Source organism: Hyperolius riggenbachi, chromosome 8 (assembly GCF_040937935.1).
Source record: "Hyperolius riggenbachi isolate aHypRig1 chromosome 8, aHypRig1.pri, whole genome shotgun sequence".
In the NCBI taxonomy this organism is placed as follows: Eukaryota; Metazoa; Chordata; class Amphibia; order Anura; family Hyperoliidae; genus Hyperolius; species Hyperolius riggenbachi.
Genome location: NC_090653.1, coordinates 155,210,123 through 155,234,726, shown reverse-complemented (window position 1 = coordinate 155,234,726; position 24,604 = coordinate 155,210,123). Strand labels below are relative to the sequence as shown.

Below are 24,604 nucleotides of genomic sequence, written 5' to 3'. Positions count from 1 at the left end.
ATTACAGCAGACAGACCATTGTCTGCAAAATCTGACATGGGTATCTGGTCATCAACAGCTGCACTTGTCAGAAAAGCAAAGCAGGCAATCTGTTAATGCCTGACACCACATGCAGTCTCACTACTGCAATTCATCTTCACATGCTCACACAAATGCCTGAAATTAAATTTCATAATCGGGCATCTGCCATCATTTTCCAGCTGTATTACCATTAATATATTTTGAAAGCAGTTCTTCAGGTACCAGCGTTAGGTAATAATGCAATTTATCAGCCCATGCTTTGACACATTTACCATGAGCAGTGAGAATGTCTTTCTTGCTCTGTGCTGCACTTTACTCCTTTGCTTTCCGAAGTCTGTCTGCACTATGCGATCAGGAATAACCTGTGACACAGCAAGGAAGCCCCAGTGATTTCCCATCCATCTCAGAACATTACAGAGTGAGCAGCAAAAGCCACAGAGTAAATGCAGCAACTAGGCTACTGAAATGTAAGGTATGCTATAAGGTCCTAGGAACAATAGTAGCAGACCAAAGTAAAAAGTAGCAGTATTGCTTATGGTGAACTTAAGGCGGGTCGGAATGAAAAAGTTAGCTACTTACCTATAAGAGACAAGCCTCTGGATCCACCAGAGGCTTCCCATGTCCTCCTTGAGACCACCGCTGCTGCCCGCAACCCTCTTTTTAGAATGTGATCACACTTCCCTTTGTACACGAGCATGGCCATACTTCACGTGCACCAGTATGGCTGTGCCTAACAGTAGCATGGAGTTACTTGAGGATGAGTAGCTTTGGATTATTGCGCAGTCATGGCCTCACTTGTGCATGCACAGTATGGCCATGCTTGTACATGGCAGGGAGCGTAGCCACGTGAACCTATCTGACAAGTTCTTGTCCGATATGTTCAGAGGATCTGCGCTGGACAACAGTGGAGGTGAGGAGGGCATGGGAAGTCTCCGGCCTATCCAGACGCTTCCTTCTACCTAGGTAAGTATGGAACTTTTTTATTTAAAGTCCATGATCATGATATTTCCCCCATCCCAAGTAGCAATACAAAGTCCTCCCTTTTCCAAATTAAAAAAAAAATGATTGATCACTGATGCAGAAGTACAAAGATAGCAGGGCTATGTACAAGGGGGACAAGTTAGTGCCCTAAAAGCTTCCTAAAATGCATTTAAATAAGTGGCAGCTGCCCCATGTATACCTGCATGCTGCTGATTTATCAAAAGCAAGTATAAAAATAAATTAAATATTGCTTCTTCCACAAAGATTCTCTAAAATGGCCAGCATACTGTAGATTTGTTGATACAAAAAAAAGCAATTAAAAAAGCATTCATTAATTGGATTTGAGTGATTGGTCCAACTAGTGGTTTCCTTTAATTAGTATCACATTTCCAATCTTGCTATTGGTTGGTCAGCCAATAAAGTGGAGAAAAGTAGTCCCTCTACTGTTTGGTATCATTGTGTGTCCCACACTGAACATAATGAGCACACTAGAAGCTTGCACTCCTACTGGCATGTTGTGCTCAAAATGTAGTACAGTTTGTTAGGTTGCTCAGACTTGGATAATGTGAGTGGCACCATCAATGTCAATGATGGAACAAACAGCCATTACTCCATAGCATGGCTATTTCACAATCCACTTGGGTTCGCTTCATCACGATGTAACAGAAAAAGTAATGACATCTACAAAACAACATATACATAAAAAATATACAAAAAAATCATAGAAAAATGTCACCAAAAAAAAAAAAACAGAGTAATTTGCTGGCAGCCTGCTAAAGAACATCACTAGAATCCACCGCGAGACTCCATATATGCGGATCTGATGGGATATACTAGTCAACAAAAGCAGAAAACCATAATGAAAACGCACCAACCAACCAAATCAGTCAACTCATATTCATCAATATGAAACTTGCAGAGATACAAAGTAACATGTACCAGCAGAAAGCAGAAGACCATAATGCCAGTGCATGAGCCATACCCGTCATCTCTTAGTCACAGAGATGTATCTGACAGTGATACGGTGGCAATGTTTTCTCTTTCCTCGCTGTACCTTGTTTGTATCTAGTACAGCAGTATCCCTAAGTTTGCTATCCATGTTTTCCGTACATTGTGCACTCATTTCTCATTTCTGTCTGCATCTACTTTTTGAGTGAATCAGGGACACACGGCTGTTTTTTCTCTTTGATCAAGAAGTTTTGAATCAGGATGATACCATTTATTGGCTAACTTAGAGATGGATAAACAGTGAGCTTTCGACTTATAAAAAGCCTTTGTCGGACTGGTTCCTGACCAAAACTGAAAAACACAGCTTATATACACTGACATACAGAGGAGAAACATTCTTTAGCAAACATAAATGTAATTAGATGCCTCAACTGTTACTGAGGAGACTTTCCCAGGCATCCTGGCTAAATTGATAAGATCAATAGAATCCTCAACATGACATGAAGCAGACTCTGGTGATGGGGAGACATCATAAATTCCGAGTTCAAATTGTAACTGGGCTGGTTACATGCACCATTAATTCTAAGCTTAAGAGAATTGTGGCATTTAAAGCCAGCACATGAAAGCAAATAAAATGAATAGTGACAGTGAATACCGTCTTACACAGCATATGGCACAAAAATCAATGTAAAGATAGGAAAATTAAAAGAATTGTGGCATTTAAAACCCATCATACCAGCACAAGAAGTTAGAGTCCTTGTTTAAACCATCTTCTACAGTTTTGAACCAATGTATAAACTTTGTTTCTTGTGTTAGTCTCATGTTTCCCGATTTGAAGCCACCCATTAATACAGTGATGCGAAAATCGCTTAAACTCTGTCCAGGTAAACAAAAGTGTGTTGGTATTGGGAGATCAGTATATTTTGTAATATCCTTTTTCCTGCTGTTAATAGTGGATCTGTGGTGTGTCATGCGATCATGCAGTGGTTGACTTGTTTCTCCCACATAAATTCCTTTGGGGCATTTTGCACACATGATCAGGTATACCACATTAGATGAGTCGCAGGAAAAGATACCTTGTACTTTGTATTCCTGTTGTGTTCCTGGTATTAGTATCCTGTCAGTGGAATGGATGTGTTTACAGGTCCCACACTTTTTCCCTCGGCAGGGGAATGTTCCATTCTGTTCTTGCCTATTTAAAGAGAATCTGTATTGTTAAAATCGCACAAAAGTAAACATACCAGTGCGTTAGGGGACATCTCCTAGTACCCTCTGACACAATTTCGCCGCTCCTCGCCGCATTAAAAGTGGTTAAAAACTGTTTTAAAAAGTTTGTTTATAAACAAACAAAATGGCCAACAAAACAGGAAGTAGGTTGATGTACAGTATGTCCACACATAGAAAATACATCCATACACAAGCAGGCTCTATACAGCCTTCCTTTTGAATCTCAAGAGATCATTTGTATGTTTCTTTCCCCCATGCACTGAAGTTTCAGGCTGCTTGTTTCTACCTGCAAACAGCTTTGCCCTTGTCTGTAATTCTTCAGTATGTGAAAGCCCAGCCAGCTCAGAGGACAATTTATCCAGCTTGTAAAAGATAAGAGAGAAGCTGCTCTAATCCTAAATAACACACAGACAGTGTGCATAGAAGGCCTGGAAGGGGGAGTTCATAGCAGAACCACAACACTGAAGAACTTGGCAGCCTTCCAGACACAGGCCGACAAGTCTGACAGGGGAAAGATACATTAATTTATTACAGAGACTGTGATAGTATAAAGTGCTGCAGTTAGCCAGAACACATTAGAATAGCTTTTTGAACTTGTAGGATGATAAAAAACAGGATGCAATTTTTGTTACGGAGTCTCTTTAAGGCACTCCTCACTATCATCTGCTTAAGATTGGGTGGCTGTCGGAACGCTAGGAGGGGAGGTTCAGGGAATATCTTTTTCAGTCTCTGATACTTGTGTAGAACAGGATGAAGTTCTTTTGCAATCTTTCTTAAGATTTCCAGGCGTGGGTTGTAGGTGACTACCAGTGGGACACGGCTCTCTTCCTGGTCCTGCTTGTACTCCAGGAGCTGAGTCCTAGGGATGTTGTTAGCTTTCTTGATTTGGGTCTCAGCCATTAGAGGATTGTATCCCTGTTTAATGAAATTCTTCTTCAGGTAACCCAGGTGTTTGTCTTTGTCATCCCTGTCAGAACAGATCCGATTGCATCTTATTGCCTGGCTGTAAATTATGGAATTCTTTATATGTTTGGGGTGGAAACTGTCATACCTGAGGTACGATCCGTCGGTTTGCGGTACATGGACATTTGTAAGCTGTTCTCTCTGATGTATATGGTGGTGTCAAGAAAGTTAATCTCCCTGTGAGAGTAGCTCAGTTTCAGTTTGATTGTGGGATGGAAGGCATTGAAGTTCCTGTGAAATTGGATAAGATCCTCCTCACTTGCAGACCAGATGATCAAGATGTCGTTGATAAAACGGAAGTAGGCCATGGGTTTTATATGACAAGTATCCAGGTATTCTTCTTCAATCTTTGCCATGAAGAGATTTGCGTACTGCGGTGCAAACCGTGAGCTCATTGCCTCTCCCATTTGCTGTAAATAGAGGTCCTCCCCAAAAGGGAAATAATTGTGGCTGAGAACGAATCTCATCAGTCCAGCAATTGGCTTTATAGGTGTGCCCAAACCTTGAAGATATTTGCAACAGGCCGCAATATCATCATTATGGGGAATGTTGGTGTACACAGACTCTACATCCATAGTGGCAAGAATGGTGCCTCCAGGCACTGGGCCAATGGCTGCCAGTTGGTTCAGGAGGTGTGTAGTATCCTCTTTGATATAAGAGTACTTTGGATTACAAGCATATTACTGGAATGAATTATGCTTACAAACCAAAGTTTCACTGTCTATTTATTAAAGCAGAAAGACTTGATTTTTCTTTTACTTGTATCTCAGTATATGTCAGAACTTTTGTTTAGGTGATATTAGAACACGGTGGGGCTACTGAAAGAATAGTAATACGGAGTTGTTTGAGTGTGGTCCCCTGTGCCAAGAGGGTTTTCAATGATTCCAAACTATTCCATTTTTAATAAGAATATGTTCTTGCTATGACTACAGTAGCACAAAGTCTCACTCACTGCCAGAAGCAGGGATGTTTTGGGGCATAGGCAAACCATGCAGATTCTCGGGTAGACAACTGCAGAAGGGGGCACCACAAGGCTATTTTTAGCGTACCGTATATGCTGGCGTATAAGGCGACTGGGCGTATAAGACGACCCCCCAACTTTGCCAGTTAAAATGTAGAGGTTGGGGTATACTCGCCGTATAAGACTACCCCATAGTAGGAGTCAGGGTGCCGGGTATCAGGCAGAGCTGTAATTACCTTATGCTGCAGTCATCCGGTAATAAGAAAGATAGATCGTGTTCTCAGTTTAAAAAATAACTTGTTGTAACAGCTTCTTGCGAGCAGCCGCTCGCACGGGTAGCAGTGCAGCTTCCTGCGTCCCTTGACTGGTGACGTGTGCGCTCCAGTGATGAGGCTCACGCCGGAAGAGATTGCCGGGTTGTATTGTGGAGCGCACACGTCACAAGTCAGGTGATGCCGGAAGCTGCATTGCTACCCGTGCGAGCGGCTGCTCGCAAGAAGCTGTTATAACAAGTTATTTTTTAAATGGAGAACGCGATCTATCTTTCTTATTACCGGATGACTGCAGCATAAGGTAATTACAGTTCTGCCTGACACACGGCACCCTGACCAGACCTGACATTCTGGCACTCGGCGTATAAGACGACCCCCGACTTTTCAGTTGATTTTTCAGGGTTAAAAAGTCGTCTTATACGCCAGTATATACGGTACTTGTCACCACTATTTTCAGCACACTATTCTTATACACAACTGATACAATAGGGATACAACATATACAAAGAAGGCCTAAATAGCAAAAGAGAGCAGATTAAATTAATGTGCCAATTAAGCTATAATTGTTTTAGATTTGGTCAGTATTAATTGTGGCAACTATTCTGAATCTCCAGGACATTATTTCGACCTGTTAAGACCCAGGCTAAATGTGACCAGTATATTGTTTTTGGAAAGTGGCTGACTACACAACTTTCATAACAATCATAGGAAGGGTTTGTTATATAGGCACAGTGACTTTGGCCCAGTGGGGTGTTTCTGGTCTGGAAATAATTTGTGAATCCTTTATATACTTATTTTTGAGAAACATAATTTATGTATATAAGCTATTAGTATCTATTTTTTGTGGCAGCAAAACTAACTACTTAATTACTGTAGGTTACAATGTCTCCTTTCTCAAGATTGGGGTGCCAAAAGGCACGAAAATGGCTATAAGCAGCCTGGTCAGCAGTCCTCACTCTCATCTATTAGGACCAAGATGAAGGCTGCCTAAAACTAGACATTTCTTTTTTTAAAGCAAACCTGAAGGGTTTGTTAAAAAAAAAAAAAAAGATACTTACGCTGGAACCTCCAGTGGCTTCCCCGCCCTCCTCCATCAGGCCATTCCAATGCTAAGATCTGCTCTGGCTTTGGCATAAAATGCAGAGCCTGATCGGGTCGTGCTTCTGCAGAGGCGCAGTGTGGCTCGCACCTGCACAGTAGCATGGACCCGCTTGGGCTCAGGCAGAAAAGGACAAGGTCGATCTGGTCTGTGCTACTGTGCAGGCGTAAGCCCTCGACAAGAAGAGTTTATTAATGGTCTTTCAAGGGGGACACAGCGCTGGAAGGCCCAGTGGATGAGGATTGGGGAAACTTCTGGATTATTCAGAGATTTCTCTCTATTCAGTTGAATACCCTTTTGGGGCAGGTATCCTGTAAAGATCCAGATATGTTGGATTACTTGCAAACTGCATCTTTAAATCAATCCCATATTATAGCGTGAAAAAGAGATATTTTTTTCTGGCATCAGCAGATAGTCAGTTTTAACAATGTTTTGTTTTTGTATGGCTATCATGGAGACAGTTCGATCTTTGTGAACATTGGCGTATGGGTTGTGCTGCTGAGGTTAGGACCGAAGGAGTTAAATGTGAGCTGGGGAAGGGAATTGTAGCCAGCAGTTATACTGATAGTCAGTGGCACAGTTTACAAGGAAATCTTGAAAAGGAATGTCTGAAGCCAGCTGGCACTGTTGCATTAGCCTCAGCCAGCTCTGACCTGCAGCTCCACCTGCTGACTGCAGCAGCAGGACTCTCCTTAGCCAGGCAGCTAATCATGATAGATTGCACTTGGCTTGGAGAATGTCAGCACAGTGCTACCTTCAAACCCGCCTATGATATGCAGCATGCCGAAAATAAGGCATAGTGCTAATGGCAAATGGACTTCTAAAGAGCAACGCTGCTCTACTTTCCTGCCTGACATTTACAAATAAAATATTTGTAATGGAAATGTTCTTGGCCTTTTTAGCGTCCCACCAGGCTATAGTACATATCAGTATGGAGTGCGCTTGTTTTAAGAGAGACTCTGCTATGCACTATTTGTATCCTGATTGATTTTATTAAAGAGGACTCATTTTGGGGACAGAAAAAGCATTATGTATTGTCTATGGCTGTGTGTGAGGCTACTCCTCCTCTTCAGTGTGACTGAGCTGAGTAATTCTGCTGATAACTGATGATGATGATAATAATAGCTTAACTTGCAGGAACCGAAATGTTTTTGCCTGCGAAGGAGTTCTTCTTTACATTCTAAAACTACAGCCTTGTAGATGTTTTTATTCCCACACCATACATTTTATTCACATGCATATACAGGTAGTACCTGACTTAAAAAGACCCACCGTTACGAAGGGTATGAAAATGGGAACAAGTAAAGAAAAAATTCAAATAGGCCTTATAGTTTTTGAAAAAAATCATACATTTGAAAAAAATTCAAAGAAAAGTGGTTTTTAAACTCAGTAAAATGACATTTTGTTGTGGTAACAACACTTCACTATACTGTATAGGGAGTTGAAAGTTTTACATAAACATTTTACACATTTTAAAGCAAACCTGAGATCCAGCCCTGGATAATGGGGGACATAAGAAGCCTTAAAGGGGGACAGGGATCACAGGTGGTACAGAGGGACACAGTGGAGGGACAGAGGGGAGGTGGCACAGATGGAGACACTGAGGTAACAGGGACAGATGTGACACAGTGGGGGCCAGAGGTGGCACAGACGGGGACAATGAAGGCAGAAGGAAACAGAGGTGACACAGATGGGGACCTCGGAGGCACGGGAGGGCACAGCGGAGGTACAGAGAACAGAGATGAAATGCAATTCAAGCACTATTGTCATTGTGAAACACCTAAATTACATGGCTCAGAGTTCCGACTTAAAGGGAACCTGAAGCGAGTAAAATTATTTAAAATAAAAACATGATGCAGCTGCGAATGAATATTACATACTAACCTTACCATCAGTTCCTCTCAGAAGCTCACCATTTTCTTCTTACAGTGATCCCTTGCAGTTCTGACAATTTTTTGTCAGAAGTGAAATATACCAGTTGCTGTCAGTTATATATCGGCAGCTGTCTAATACAACTGAATGTGCAAGGTAATGTCTATGTTTCCCTATGGCTCAAGTGGGCGATATAACAGTTTAACAGTGTGCTGACCAGGAAGCTGTTATGGGGTAATGGCCATTTTTAAAATGGAGGACGGAGAATTCCATTGACCACAGTGGACAAACGGGACATGGGAGAGGAGAAGGATATTGATGAGTAAACTACACAAGAGGTAAGTATGACCTGTGTATGGTTATTTTGACTTTTTTTCAGTACAGGTTCTCTTTAAAGAGACACTGAAGCTAAAAAAAAAATTATGATATAATGAATTGGTTGTGTAATACGGATAATTACTAGAATTTTAGTAGCAAAGAAAATATTCTAATATTTTTATTTTCAGTTATATAATGTTTTTTGTACCATTGCATCATTCCCTAATATTTGCAGTTTAGACACTACTGAGCATTCTAAATGGGTTCAAAAGTTCACTAGCCTGCTCTGGAAAATCTTCCCAGCAGAGGGAGAAAAAGATACATTTTGTCTCTGTGACTTTGGAAGTCATGGAGTTTAATGGCTAATTTGCATAGATAACAACTGGAGTTTCTTAACTCTTCCTTTACTGGAAACAATATTAGACTTGTGTCTCTGCTGCTAATGTTTTTTTTTCTTAGCTGTACTACACATACAAATCATTAGATCATAATTTTTTTTTTCGCTTCAGTGTCTCTTTAACCATTTGCCGACCGCCTACTTCATATTGGCGGCGGCAAAGTGGCAGCCCCAGGACCACGTAACGCAGAATGGCGTCAGGTCCTGGGGCACTGTTTTGCCGGGGATCGCGCGCTGGGATGCGCGCGCATCTGCCGGCAATAGGCTCCGCCCACCCGCGACGTCAACCCGCCGGCCAATCGGAAGCGCCGGCGGGTTGTTAACCCGACGATCGCCGGATAGGAAGCGTATAATACGCTTTGTAATGTTTACAAAGTGTATTATACAGGCTGCCTCCTGCCCTGGTGGTCCCAGTGTCCGAGGGACCACCAGGGCAGGCTGCAGCCACCCTAGTCTGCACCTAAACACACTGATCTGCCCCCTCCTGCCCCTGATCGCCCACAGCACCCCTCGGACCCCCCCCTGCCCACCCCCCAGACCACTGTTTGCACACAATCACCCCCCTAATCACCCATCAATCACTCCCTGACACTATCTATCAACGCTATTTTTTTTTTAGTCCCTAAACTGCCCCCTGGGTACACCTGATCAACCCCCCACCCCTCAGATTCTCCCCAGACCCCCCCCCCCCCTGTGTACTGTATGCATCTATCCTCCCTGATCACCTGTCAATCACCTGTCAATCACCCATCAATCACCCCCTGTCACTGCCACCCATCAATCAGCCCCTAATCTGCCCCTTGCGGGCAATCTGATCACCCACCCACACCAATAGATCGCCCGCAGATCCGACATCAGATCACCTCCCAAGTGCAGTGTTTACATCTGTTCTCTACTCTAAACACCCACTAATTACCCATCAATCACCCCCTATCACCACCCATCAGATTAGACCCTAATCTGCCCCTTGCGGGCACCCAATCACCCGCCCACACGCTCAGATTGCCCTCAGACCCCCCCTTATCAATTCGACAGTGCATTATTTACATCCGTTCTTCCCTGTAATAACCCACTGATCACCTGTCAATCACCCCCTGTCACTGCCACCCATCAATCACCCCCTGTCACTGCCACCCATCAATCAGCTCCTAACCTGCCCCTTGCGGGCAATCTGATCACCCACCCACACCAATAGATCGCCCGCAGATCCGACGTCAGATCACCTCCCAAGTGCAGTGTTTACATCTATTCTCTCCTGTAAACACCCACTAATTACCCATCAATCACCCCCTATCACCACCTGTCACTGTTACCCATCAGAATAGACCCTAATCTGCCCCTTGCGGGCACCAAATCACCCGCCCCACACGCTCAGATTGCCCTCAGACCCCCCCCCTTATCAATTCGCCAGTGCAATATTTACATCTGTTCTTCCCTGTAATAACCCACTGATCACCTGTCAATCACCTATCAATCACCCATCAATCAACCCCTGTCACTGCCACCCATCAATCACCCCCTGTCACTGCCACCCATCAATCAGCCCCTAACCTGCCCCTTGCGGGCAATCTGATCACCCACCCACACCAATAGATCGCCCGCAGATCCGACATCAGATCACCTCCAAAGTGCATTGTTTACATCTGTTCTGCCATCTAATCACCCACTGATCACCCATCAATCAGCCCCTGTCACTGCTACCCATCAGATTAGACCCCTATCTGCCCCTAGGGCACCCAATCACCCGCCCACACCCTCAGAACGCCCTCAGACCCCAGCCCTGATCACCTCGCCAGTGCATTGCTTGCATCTATTCCCCCCACTAATCACACCTTGAGACACCCATCAATCACCTCCTGTCACCACCTGTCACCCCCTAACACACCTACCCATCAAATCAGGCCCTAATTTGCCCCGTGTGGGCTCCTGATCACTCGGCCAAACCCTCAGTTCCCCCTCAGACCCCCTTCCGATCACCTCCCCAGTGCATTGATTGCATCTATTTTCCCCTCTAACCACCCCGAGACACCCATCAATTACCTCCTGTCACCCCCCTAGCACTCCTATCCATCAGATCAGGCCCAATACAACCTGTCATGTAAGAGGCCACCCTGCTTATGACCGGTTCCACAAAATTCGCCCCCTCATAGACCACCTGCCATCAAAATTTGCAGATGCTTATACCCTTGAACAGTCATTTTGAGACATTTGGTTTCCAGACTACTCACGGTTTTGGGCCCGTAAAATGCCAGGGCAGTATAGGAACTCCACAAGTGACCCCTTTTTAGAAAAAAGACACCCCAAGGTATTCTGTTAGGTGTATGAAGCGTTCATAGAAGATTTTTATTTTTTGTCAAAAGTTAGCGGAAATTGATTTTTATTGTTTTTTCACAAAGTTTCATTTTTCACTAACTTGTGACAAAAAATAAGATCTTCTATGAACTCACCATACACCTAACGGAATACCTTGGGGTGTCTTCTTTGTAAAATGGGGTCACTTGTGGCGTTCCTATACTGCCCTGGCATTTTAGGGTCCCTAAACCGTGAGGAGTAGTCTAGAAAACAAATGCCTCAAAATGACCTGTGAATAGGACGTTGGGCCCCTTAGAGCACCTAGGCTGCAAAAAGTGTCACACATGTCGTATCGCGGTACTCAGGAGAAGTAGTATAATGTGTTTTGGGGTGTATTTTTACACATACCCATGCTGGGTGGGAGAAATCTCTCTGTAAATGGACAATTGTGTGTAAAAAAATCTAATATATGTCATTTACAGAGATATTTCTCCCACCCAGCATGGGTATATGTAAAAATACACCACAAAACACATTATACTACTTCTTCTGAGCACGGCAGTACCACATGTGTGGCACTTTTTTGCAGCCTAACTGCGCTAAAGGGCCCAAAGTCCAATGAGTACCTTTAGGATTTCACAGGTCATTTTGCGACATTTGGGTTCAAGACTACTCCTCACGGTTTAGGGCCCCTAAAATGCCAGGGCAGTATAGGAACCCCACAAGTGACCCCATTTTAGAAAGAAGACACCCCAAGGTATTCCGTTAGGAGCATGGTGAGTTCATAGAAGATTTTATTTTTTGTCACAAGTTAGCGGAACTTGATTTATATTGGGTTTTTTTTTCACAAAGTGTCAATTTCCGCTAACTTGTGACAAAAAAAAAATCTTCTATGAACTCACCATACTCCTAACAGAATACCTTGGGGTGTCTTCTTTCTAAAATGGGGTCACTTGTGGGGTTCCTATACTGCCCTGGCATTTTAGGGGCCCTAAACCGTGAGGAGTAGTCTAGAATCCAAATGTCTCAAAATGACCTGTGAATAGGATGTTAGGCCCCTTAGCGCACCTAGGTTGCAAAAAAGTGCCACACATGTGGTATTGCCCTACTCAGGAGAAGTAGTATAATGTGTTTTGGGGTGTATTTTTACACATACCCATGCTGGGTGGGAGAAATATCTCTGTAAATGACAATTTTTTGATTCTTTTTACACACAATTGTCCATTTACAGAGATATTTCTCCCACTCAGCATAGGTATGTGTAAAAATACACCCCAAAACACATTATACTACTTCTCCTGAGTATGGCGATACCACATGTGTGGCACTTTTTTGCACCCTAACTGCGCTAAGGGGCCCAAAGTCCAATGAGTACCTTTAGGATTTCACAGGTCATTTTGCGACATTTGGTTTCAAGACTACTCCTCACGGTTTAGGGCCCCTAAAATGCCAGGGCAGTATAGGAACCCTACAAATGACCCCATTTTAGAAAGAAGACACCTCAAGGTATTCCGTTAGGAGTATGGTGAGTTCATAGAAGATTTTATTTTTTGTCACAAGTTAGCGGAAAATGACACTTTGTGAAAAAAAACAATTAAAATCAATTTCCGCTTACTTGTGACAAAAAATAAAATCTTCTATGAACTCACCATACTCCTAACGGAATACCTTGGGGTGTCTTCTTTCTAAAATGGGGTCATTTGTAGGGTTCCTATACTGCCCTGGCATTTTAGGGGCCCTAAACCATGAGGAGTAGTCTTGAAACCAAATGTCGCAAAATGACCTGTGAAATCCTAAAGGTACTCATTGGACTTTGGGCCCCTTAGCGCAGTTAGGGTGCAAAAAAGTGCCACACATGTGGTATCGCCATACTCAGGAGAAGTAGTATAATGTGTTTTGGGGTGTATTTTTACACATACCCATGCTGAGTAGGAGAAATATCTCTGTAAATGGACAATTGTGTGTAAAACAAATCAAAAAATTGTCATTTACAGAGATATTTCTCCCACCCAGCATGGGTATGTGTAAAAATACACCTCAAAACACATTATACTACTTCTTCTGAGTACGGCAATACCACATGTGTGGCACTTTTTTGCAGCCTAACTGCGCTAAGGGGCCCTAAGTTCCAATGAGCACCTTTAGGCTTTACAGGGGTGCTTACAATTTAGCACCCCCCAAAATGCCAGGACAGTAAACACACCCCACAAATGACCCCATTTTGGAAAGTAGACACTTCAAGGTATTCAGAGAGGGGCATGGTGAGTCCGTGGCAGATTTAATTTTTTTTTGTCGCAAGTTAGAAGAAATGGAAACTTTTTTTTTCCTTTTTTTTTGACACAAAGTGTGATTTTCTGCTAACTTGTGACAAAAAATAAAATCTTCTATGAACTCACCATGCCTCTCAGTGAATACTTTGGGATGTCTTCTTTCCAAAATGGGGTCATTTGGGGGGTATTTATACTATCCTGGATTTTTAGCACCTCATGAAACATGACAGGGGGTCAGAAAATTCGGAGATGCTTCAAAATGGGAAAATTCACTTTTTGCACCATAGTTTGTAAACGCTATAACTTTTACCCAAACCAATAAATATACACTTAATGTTGTTGTTTTTTATCAAAGACATGTAGCAGAATAACTTTCGCGCTCAAATGTATAGGAAATTTTACTTTATTTGAAAAATGTCAGCACAGAAAGTAAAAAAAGTCATTTTTTTGACAAAATTCATGTCTTTTTTGATGAATATAATAAAAAGTAAAACTCACAGCAGCAATCAAATCGCACCAAAAGAAAGCTGTATTAGTGACAAGAAAAGGAGGTAAAATTCATTTAGGTGGTAGGTTGTATGACCGAGCAATAAACCGTTAAAGCTGCAGTGGTCTGAATGGAAAAAAAGGCTCTGGTCCTTAAGGGGTTTTATGACTGCAGTCCTTAAGTGGTTAAGAACGGATTCAGAAACCTACAGTCCCTATCTTGTTTGTTAACAGTAGACTACCTGTACAGTAGAATCTCAGTTATGTAGGAGGGTAAAGCATGAAAATGTCAGCACTATATGTCCCGGGGTGATGCTGGGGGGTCCCTTTGTAGAAAACTACTTCCGCTGTGGTGTGATGTCCCTGTGTGCTTTGGAGCCTTTTAGACTGGTGTTTACTTTAAGGCCTCTTCTACACTTGCATTGAAAATGTGCGTGTTACCCTGTTTTACCGCAAGCAATGGGTCCCTAGGCAATGGGGCCTAGCACACTTAACGTGCAGCGTTGCAACGGAAGTGACCGATCTGCTGCCGAGCCAATGCAGGGGCAGCAGTGCGTTACCGACAGACTTCCGTGGCGCAGAAGTAATTTGAGTCAATGGGCGAAACAATCCTTTTTAGAAGGTTGGCGGCGGTGTTCCGGCACACGTGCGTGGAACGAAGGCAGGGCCGGATTTACCATAAGGCACTGTAGGCATGTGCCTACAGGCGCCTGATGATGGAAAGGCAGCTCACTCCTTTCCCAGAGCGCTTCCCTCCCTTCTTCCTTATGCAGAGGAATAGGCTCCTGTGATGTAAATCCAGGTCTGAACGACGGGGATCCCCAGGAATCCCAGTGACGTACTTCCTGTCCAGCAGGTGGAACGTCACTGGACGAGGGCTGTACGGGGAGGGAGCAGCAATATGCATATGGCCCTGTTGGTGCACTCTGCCACAGGGTTATACTACTGACATTTGCAATGCTGCAAACACACATTTCATGTGTAAAACCAGCCTAAAGAAAACAAAGGAAAGTTTTGACCCGGCACTGAAAGAACATGTGCTTCCAAACACCATGATGGTTCACTTACTTTAGTCTTTCATCATTATTCTGTATACCCAATAAAGCCTGTAGTCTCATATATGACATAGTATTAGTGCTCTGTGCCTATATATGATGTGATTTAGCTGGCAGGTGCTACTGATAGCTAGCAACCCACCATTCTCCCTTGTGCCAAACAATTTAGGCAAATTTTTCTGTTTATGTTGATCTATAGAGTTTACATGATGTCATAGTTTTGTGATTTTTTTTTAGTAGGAGATTCCGAAATTAATAATCCACTTCAGGTTCAGGTTTACCTAGATGTGAGAAGGCGGAGCTAGTTTGTACCTGTGTAGAAGCTCCTTTCTCTTAATTATGTCATGTGAATAACTTTATAATGACACAGGCTATAGCCCATGCATTGGTCACTTCCTGGATCACAGATTTTCATTGTTGTAGCTTGCAATCTTCTCAGAGATTTTCAGTCTATGATTGTCTTGTTGCAGTCTACATAGCATGATGCAATTCAAGCAGCTGCAGCAACCACACTCAATGCAGTTATATGCTCAAAATTCTGGCCCAGGATTTTAGCTGCATAGTTAGTGGTGTTAGTGGTGTGATTAGAAAACTATTAGGCCTTGTTTCCACACAACACAATTTCTCCCGGTTTACCGCACATGAATTTGGATCTGGAATGACAGCCTATTGAAATTAATAGGCTGTTTCCAAATCGCATGCAAAAGAAAAAAATATCAAGTCAGTAGCATTTTTCCACATATTGCATCCAAATCCCCATTGCTATGCGTTGACACGGATGCAAATTTGCATTGTTTCTGAAATGGATGCAGCATGCAAATTTCAGCGTAGGGAAACAGGGCATTAGATGGACATTTAGATGTTTGCCTGGAAATGGAATATTGCAAATGCAAATTAGGAGAGGTGTTGTAGAACACTTTCCTGTTATGTCTGTTCCTGAAAATGCTGCATCATGGGATTTTTTATAATTCATTGTTTCAGTTCCTGAAATTTCATAACATTTGGCTGTGTTATTGCTCTTGATAGTATTAACTAGAACCAAGTGACATTATGCAAACATAGCTTTTCTTGCGTTTCTGCTATTATACAGTGGTTTGGGCTGCAGCATGGAATATGATGAAATGGGCACATGCCATGTAAGAGTGGTATAAGTAATCACACCCTGAAGTCACATAGCTGGGTCGCTGTGCAATATCTATTCAGCTGGCATCACAAGAATGCTTCAGTACCTCGCAGAATTCTTATTGCAAATCCAAGCACATATGCATTAACAATGTTTCCTTGCTTAACACAGAATAAGTGGGGGTGGCAGAAGACCTGAAAACATCTTGCGTATGACAGCTGAGGAGAAATGATAGATTCACATTGCAGAGCTCTACAATTTGTGTTTTACTCAAAAATACAGCAATGGTGGTGTCTTTAGGCTTATGTTTTAACATTTTCATGACTACTGGAATACAGATTGCTATATATACAGTATGTGTGTGTGTGTGTGTATATATATATATATATATATATATATATATATATATATATATATATATATATATACATATACATATATATATATACTGTGAGGGATCAGCTGCAAATGATGAGTACTCAGCGGGTGATAGCAGCACAGACAGGTGTACTTTCCAAAACAAACAAGTGTTTATTTGACAGCAGGCTTCTTAAACAGCAGTCTTTTGGCAGTCCTGGCCACCAGCTTACATTCAGCTTTCAACATCAGGAACAAGCCAAACTCCATGTGCAGCCTGCACTCTCTCCAGAGCAAACCAGCTTCCCAGTGGCGTAGCTATGGGCCCCGATGCAAGTTTTACATTGGGGCCCCCCAAACACTCTATACATAACAATTGATATGGCACACCAAAACCTGTCAAGGACAACCACAGTGTCAGAAGTGCAAGAAGGGGATGGGGAGCAGTTGGTTAATGATTACCACTATTCAAAGTATCTATAGAAGTGATTATTATGAGCACAGGATCAATAGAGAGCTAATACTGAAGTTGAGGGAGGGCCCTTCGGGGCCCCTCTTGCTCAAGGGCCCCGATGCGGTCGCAACCTCTGCAACCCCTATTGCTACGCCCCTGCAGCTTCCTGAAAACAAAGTGAAGTCTTTTCTCTGCAGACGGTCAGACCTTGCTGGTCACATCCTCTCTCTCTCTCCTCCTCCTCCTCCTCTCATCAGCCGTTCAAAGCTGCTCTGTTAACCCTTTGTGAGCCTGACTCCAGCAGAAGCCCACATACACAGAGCAATTGATCCACCCAGGATCTGGCGACCAGATGCGCCCGCCCACTCTCCATCTGCTCAGCTCCGGACCCAAGTAAGGTTTTTAACCTCTGTCCATGTGACAGACAGCCAAAACCTTTTATTCCGGAGCTGCTACTGGACGCAGCGTCTGATCCCAGGTGGAATGTACCTCCCATCCAACACAACCTGGGACAAATCGATTACCTCCTGGGTATCAACTTTGTCACAATACACATACACACAGGTGAAACTTGAAGAGTTAGAATATTGTGCAAAAGTCCATTCATGTTAGTTATTCAACTTAAAAGGTGTAACTAATATATGAAATAGACTCATTAGATGCAAAGCGAGATATTTCAAGCCTTTAGTTGTTATAATATTGATAATTAGGGCTTACAGCTTACGAAAACTTCAAAATTAAAATCTCAGACCATTAGAATATTGTGAAAATGTTCAATATTCTAGGCTCAAAGTGTCAGACTCTAATCAGCTAATTAATCCAAAACACCTACAAATGGCTCCTATTTCATATATTAGTTTCACCTTTTAAGTTGAATTACTTAACCACTTGCCGACCGCACGCTTATACCGTGCGTCGGCAAAGTGGCAGCTGCAGGACCAGCGACGCAGTACTGCGTCGCCAGCTGCAGGCTGATTAATCAGGAAGCAGCCGCTCGCGCGAGCGGCTGCTTCCTGTCAATTCACGGCGGGGGGCTCCGTGAATAGCCTGCGGGCCGCCGATCGTGGCTCGCAGGCTAAATGTAAACACAAGCGGAAATAATCCGCTTTGTTTACATTGTACGGCGCTGCTGCGCAGCAGCGCCGTAAGGCAGATCGGCGATCCCCGGCCAATCAGCGGCCGGGGATCGCCGCCATGTGACAGGGGACAGCCTGTCACTGGCTGCACAGGACGTATAGCGTCCTGTGCAGCGCGGATCACCGGGGGTGGACAGGTAGGAGAGGTAGGGGAGGAATCTCGCCGCGGAGGGGGGCTTTGAGGTGCCCCCCCCCGCAACACCCAGCAGGCAGGAGCGATCAGACCCCCCCTGCACATCATCCCCATAGGGGGAAAAAAGGGGGGCGATCTGGTCGCTCTGCCTGCACCCTGATCTGTGCTGGGGGCTGCACAGCCCACCCAGCACAGATCAGCTAAAACAGCGCTGGTCCTTAAGGGGGGGTAAAGGGTGGGTCCTCAAGTGGTTAAACAAATGCACTCTTGCACAATTTAACAATACCACACACACATTACACACGCACGCACGCACACGCATGCACACACTATCTCCTGTAACTCTAGTACATGGTGCATGTTCCTTCTGATTGTCAGGTGCTTAGAGACAATCCTGGGAGCTGCTGTAAGGCCCAGTGCACACCGAGCGGTTTTAGCAGAGATCCGCTAACCGCATCCGCCTGTGAAAACGCATGGCTAATGTATTTCAATGAGATGGTGCACACCAGCGGTTTGAGGTTTTTATCCTGCTGCACGTCAATGTAAAGTATAGGAAAAACGCTAGATCAGAGCGGTTTTCCAGGCGTTTTTGTTACAGAAGCTGTTCAATAACAGCTTTTACTGTAACAATATTTGTAATCTGCTACACAAAAACACTCCCAAAAACTCTAGGCATGTTTAGAAAATGTCTCTAAACATGCCTAGAATCGCTCTGAAATGTGCTCCAAAAACCGCTAGCGTTTTGAGGATCTGCTATCGGTTTTGGTGTGCACTTGGGCTGGGCCTAAGAGAGATATGTTAAGCTGCTTGTATAAATGTACAATTTTACCAAAATGATGTAGTAGAACATTAAACTGAGTGAATATACTTTGAATGGATGCTTTAGGTAATTGCTCGTTTTACATAGAAGTGTTAAGATTATACAATCAAGATTGTATCCTTAGTGGGCACCTTTATAGGTATTACTATAACAGCAGCAGGATAAAATCTTTAATATCCTTTGTGTGGAAAAATGCTTGAAAATAGATCTCTTTTTAATATCTGACTATAATCAGAAATCCCCTTCGTTACTTGGCCATTACTTCTGCATGAGCTGTATTGTAGCAACTAAGTAGGCAAGCGGATTTAGGCCTGGGACCCACTACGGGTGCTTTGGGCCAAATCGCAGAAGTTCTGCGATTTCCCCGCAATTTCTGCAGCTATTGCGATTAAGCTACTGTAGCCACTGATGCGATGGCTCCGGGATCGCTCCCAAAAGGCTTCAAGCAGTGTTTTGCGATTGCTATGCATTCTCAATGCTGCTAGTGGGACCACCTCCATAGGAATCCACTGGTGTAGCGCTTTGTTGATCGCCAGTGATCGCCAAGTGCTACTAGTGGGTCCCAGGCCATAGGATAGTTTAAACAGCATACTTTATGCGTGGTTATCTCTTTTGGCCTGTACCTTTACAGTCCTGTGTTTTAATCCCACCATTAACTATGTGGAATTTTTACCGGTATGCTTGTGTGAGCTTCCTATCACATGCTAAAATCATATTGCTAGATTAATCGGCACCTGACCAAATTAGCCCTCGGATGTGTGCAGTATGTGTGAGGGACAATAGATTGTGAGTTCCTCTAGGGACAAATGCTACTTTATAAAGTGCTATCTAATATGTTGATAAAATAACCTACTTTCTCTTCAAATGTGCTGTACTGCTGTCAAATGTATGTTATAGTTTTTTGTTCCTTTATTTTAAAGGTTGGAAACTAGTGGTGAGATATGGAGTGAGCAGCAGAACGATAAATTAATGGACAGCAAGGAAGATATAGATTCTGCCTCCCAAGCAGCCAGCACTCTACTTATAAATGGTATCAGTGGTAAGTTCATTTATAGGCATCACACAAAGGGGAGGCATGGTCTTACTTAAAGAGACTCTGTAACAAAAATATCATCCTTTTTTTCTACCATCCTACAAGTTCCTAAACCTATTCTAATGTGCTCTGGCTTACTGCAGCACTTTCTACTATCACCGTCTCTGTAATAAATCAATGTATCTTTCCCCTGTCGGACTTGTCACCCTGTGTCTGGAAGGCTGCCAACCCTTCTGTGCTGATCTGTTATGCACACCCCACTCCAGGCCCCTCTATGCACACTCCCGTGTGTGTGTGTGTTATTTACATAAGCCAGCAGCGTCTCTGCTCTCTTATCAGTGAGAGAAGAGAGCCAGCTAAAAAAATCCTCCTCTGTTAGGCTGTGAAAGGAGCTGGCTGACACATACTGAGGAAATACAGACAGGGCAGAGCTGTCTGCAGGAAGAAATGATCAGCCTGTCACTAGTATTCAGTGGATGAGAGCTGCAGGGGGACAGAAGGTAAACACAAAAATGATCTCTTGAGATTCAAAAGGAAGGCTGTATACAGCCTGCTTGTGTATGGTTGTATTTTCTATGTGTGGACATACTGTACATCAACCTACTTCCTGTTTTGGTGGCCATTTTGTTTGTTTATAAACAAACTTTTTAAAACTGTTTTTGACTACTTTCAATGCGGCGGGGAGCGGCGAAATTGTGACAGAGGGTAATAGGAGATGTCCCCTAACGCACTGGTATATTTACTTTTGTGCGATTTTAACAATACAGATTCTCTTTAAAGAAGTTCTCCATTCTGTGTCATATGATAGCCTGAACAATTGTGCGGTATATGTTTGATTGCCATCCAGCTACAAGCCTCAACTTAAAATCTTCTCTTGAACTTGCAGAGATCCGGCTTTGTACAACTTTTCAATGTCCTCTCACTGCACTGCCTCTTGCATACCGTTCTGTGCTCTATAGCCCTATGTCTGTGGTACATGCGCATAATGATAGGTAGTATGTGAGAGTACCCAGGGTCAGCAGAAGGTCCAGACTCTGTAAGTTCAATTGAAAAATTCTTGTGACAGCCTGTACCTTGTGACCATGAAACAGCTATCTCCATTTATCCCTACCCACGCTGTCAAATGACAATGGTTGAAGTTCTCTTTTAAAGCCAAACTAAACACAAAACTGAACAAGGCAGATTAAATTAGCAATTATATTCGTAAGTGGTGGGCAGAAAATCTATTTTGTGCACCAGATGTGCTCGTACACAGCACTACAGCTCATCTCATTCCCTCTGTAATGGTGAGCAGATATTGCCCAAATTAAGAAGAACAATAGATGCCAAACTATGCTTCCCAGTATCCTTAAAGAGAAGGTTCAGGGAGGGAGGTAAAAAAATAAAAATCAATATCCACTTATCTGGGGCTTCCTCCAGCCCGTGGCAGGCAGGAAGTGCCCTCGCCGCCGCTCCGCAGGCTCCCGGTGGTCTCCGGTGGACAACCCGACCTGGCCAGGCCGGCTGCCAGATCGGGCTCTGCTGCGCTCCATGGCCTGGCACTTCTGCGTCCCACGCGGGCGCGCTGACGTCATCGGACGTCCGCCGGGCTGTACTGCACAGGTGCAGTAGTTCTGCGCATGCACAGTACAGCCCGGCGGACGTCCGATGACGTCAGTGTGCCCGCGTGGGACGCAGAAGTGCCAGGCCATGGAGCGCAGCAGAGCCCGACCTGGCAGCCGGCCTGGCCAGGTCGGGTCAGCCACCGGGAGCCTGCGGAGCGGCGGCGAGGGCAGTTCCTGCCTGCCACGGGCTGGAGGAAGCCCCAGGTAAGTGGATATTGATTTTTATTTTTTTACCTCCCTCCCTGAACCTTCCCTTTAAAGCGGACACAAATCAAACAATTTTTTAATTCAAAATATTTAGTTGCACCACTCTGACACATACAAAGATAAATAAACACTCCTGCGAGCCTATGAGCATTTCAGTGCATGCTTTTCACCCTTCTCTTTTCATAACTAGGGTTACAAAGGTGGCAGCCATTAGCAATTCCTCCTTTGCCGGACACCATCTACTCCACCAGTTTACCGGATTCTGTCCCGGCAATATGAAAAGGAAGGGAGAGGTTCCTCCAATAAATGTAAAATATTTTATATTTGTCATTATGCAGCTGAAAAAAGGCTGCTATTTATTACTATAAATTAAAAAATAGATTTTATTTCTGAAATCTTGTATTTTTAATTTGGGTCCCCTTTAAATAAAAACCAAGTGACCCATGTGAGGAGGCACAATTGCAGCTCAGAGGAAGTAGGTGGTGAGCAAATAGGATATGTTTAAAAAACTCATAACGACTGAGAAGCTTTAAGTCGGAATGGATAGATGCACAGCTTCAGGCAAGCTGCGCAAAGGGTTTTTAGCTTTGAAACGATGAGAAAGGTAATACTGCTTTAAGAATTTGGCTCATTTAGTTTCCGTTCTAGTTGGCCTTTAATAACAATAATGTGACCAATATGTAAAATCCCAAAGTAATCAGATAAAACAAAACTCTAATTTTGTGTGATGGCTGCGAAAGCTTGTGATATGTGAGTGTGACTTCACACCCTACTGTGGGTCTGTCCCCACCCCTCTGCAATGGTGCTAAACGACATACCATATAATGTGTGAGTGAACGTCCATAACAGGAGATCCATCTGATTTCAAAAACCATTGTGAGGCTGAAAAGAACTGTGTTAGGGAGTGTAATTGAACTGCTATGATGGTAGTTCTGCATAATATGTAGTTTTACTAAATGTTCTAACTACACTGATCCACTATTTCATTGCTTTAAAAGCCAACTCCAGGGGAGTTATTTTAGTTCTGGTTAGCATGGACACGAATTACAATCTCTTTTGGGTTATTGCTAGAGTCTGTGACTCCATTGGGGAAATTTTCTGTTACTTCTTGTCAGTGGGATATCTATGGCCCTAATTTGTACCTGGGAGGTAATGGGGGAAGGCAATGAAGGACAGAAATTACCCCTTTTGTTATGAATCCTTACTGGCCAGTTCAGCTAGTGGTCAATATGTAGTCCCAATATATGTTGGTATTAGTACAGATGAGGGGTTTCTATAAAGCTGGTACACACCGTGGGTGCACTGGAAAGATAAGGACACACAGAAAGGGTCATTAGAGAAAAAAGAGAAAATATTATTGGAGATCCTACAAAGCTAGGCATACATAATGAAGGAAACTTTAAAGCTAGTACACACCTCATGGGACATGAAAAAGCTAAAACACACTTTGTAAGAGCTGAACAGCTGGAGCACTAGACCCTATGGGCTCCGAAAAAGCTGGGTCAAACTTTTGGGAGTTACTGGAAAGCTGAGACAAAATTGGGGGGGGGGGGGGGGGGGGGGAAGGAATGATGAGACACAGTTTAAGGGGCATACCACAGAGTACTGAAACACAAGCACAGGAAATCTGGGACACAATAAAGGACTAAAAATCCGGGGCACGGGCTGAGGGCTCTAGAAAGTTTATACACATTTCTTAAGACACTGGAGGGCTGAGACACCCTTTGAAGTGCCTTTTAAAGTTTTGGTACATTTGGGGTCAGTTGGGACATAATTAAGGGACACAGCTGGGACATAGTGTTGGGGCTCTGGTAAGTTGGGAGACACTTTGGTGGATACTAGAAAGCTGACACACCACACAGGGTTTTCTGGGAACCTCGACATGAATGGAGGCACTGGAATACTCTAATACATAGTATGGGGAAACAGTAATTTCTCAACATGGCATTCATAAAGCTGTGATAGCCTATCTGATATCGCTTGCTCACAAGCCCCCTTAACAATGCTGGTTGCAAACTCTGATTTCAACCCCAGTGTCATTTCAATCAAGATCGCATCATATTTAGGCCATGCAATTATAATCAAGGTCACTGAGCCTTGCTCTGTCTTCAGTAATGGTCTTGGCAAGCCAAAGCAAAATAAACAGTAACAGCAATGTGAGGATTTACATTGTGTCTCCAAAAGGAATATACAGATGGAAGATATTGGTAAACCCTTTAAAGAAAATAGAAACCCTCTCTTTCATGTGACTGACAAAAAATTATCTAGAAAAAAAGGACTGTTATTATAAACGTTAAAAAATAAAGGTTTGAGAAGCAATCTCTGTTCTGCTGCCAACACAGAATGAATATATATGATGTATAAGAACACTCCCACACGTAAATAATGTCATAATGGGTGTTTGTATACTCATGTCAGATAATTATTGATCAAATCTATATTGAAATATAATTAGTTTACATACCTAGGGGTCCTTTCACTATGATGTAGAGGCCATTAACAATCGTTAACAGTCATTCACTTGAATGGCTGTTAACGATCGCTAATAGCTTTTGCATTTTAGCGACTGCATCCT

General features: G+C 43.4%; 1 protein-coding gene and 1 long non-coding RNA gene across 7 annotated transcripts in view; one reads left to right on the top strand and one right to left on the bottom strand.

Moving 5' to 3' along the window:
• LOC137527144 (uncharacterized) overlaps positions 1-24,604 on the bottom strand; it is a 96,154-nt gene that overhangs the window by 47,927 nt on the left and 23,623 nt on the right. The gene's annotated exons all lie outside the window — the stretch shown is intronic.
• The window catches only part of NEXMIF (neurite extension and migration factor), a 596,318-nt gene that overhangs the window by 566,933 nt on the left and 4,781 nt on the right, over positions 1-24,604 (top strand). For all 6 annotated transcript variants that reach the window (XM_068247579.1, XM_068247580.1, XM_068247581.1 and 3 more), the window contains one exon: positions 20,106-20,224. In XM_068247579.1, coding sequence (XP_068103680.1) covers positions 20,106-20,224 — 119 coding nt within the window. The remainder of the gene's footprint in view (positions 1-20,105; positions 20,225-24,604) is intronic.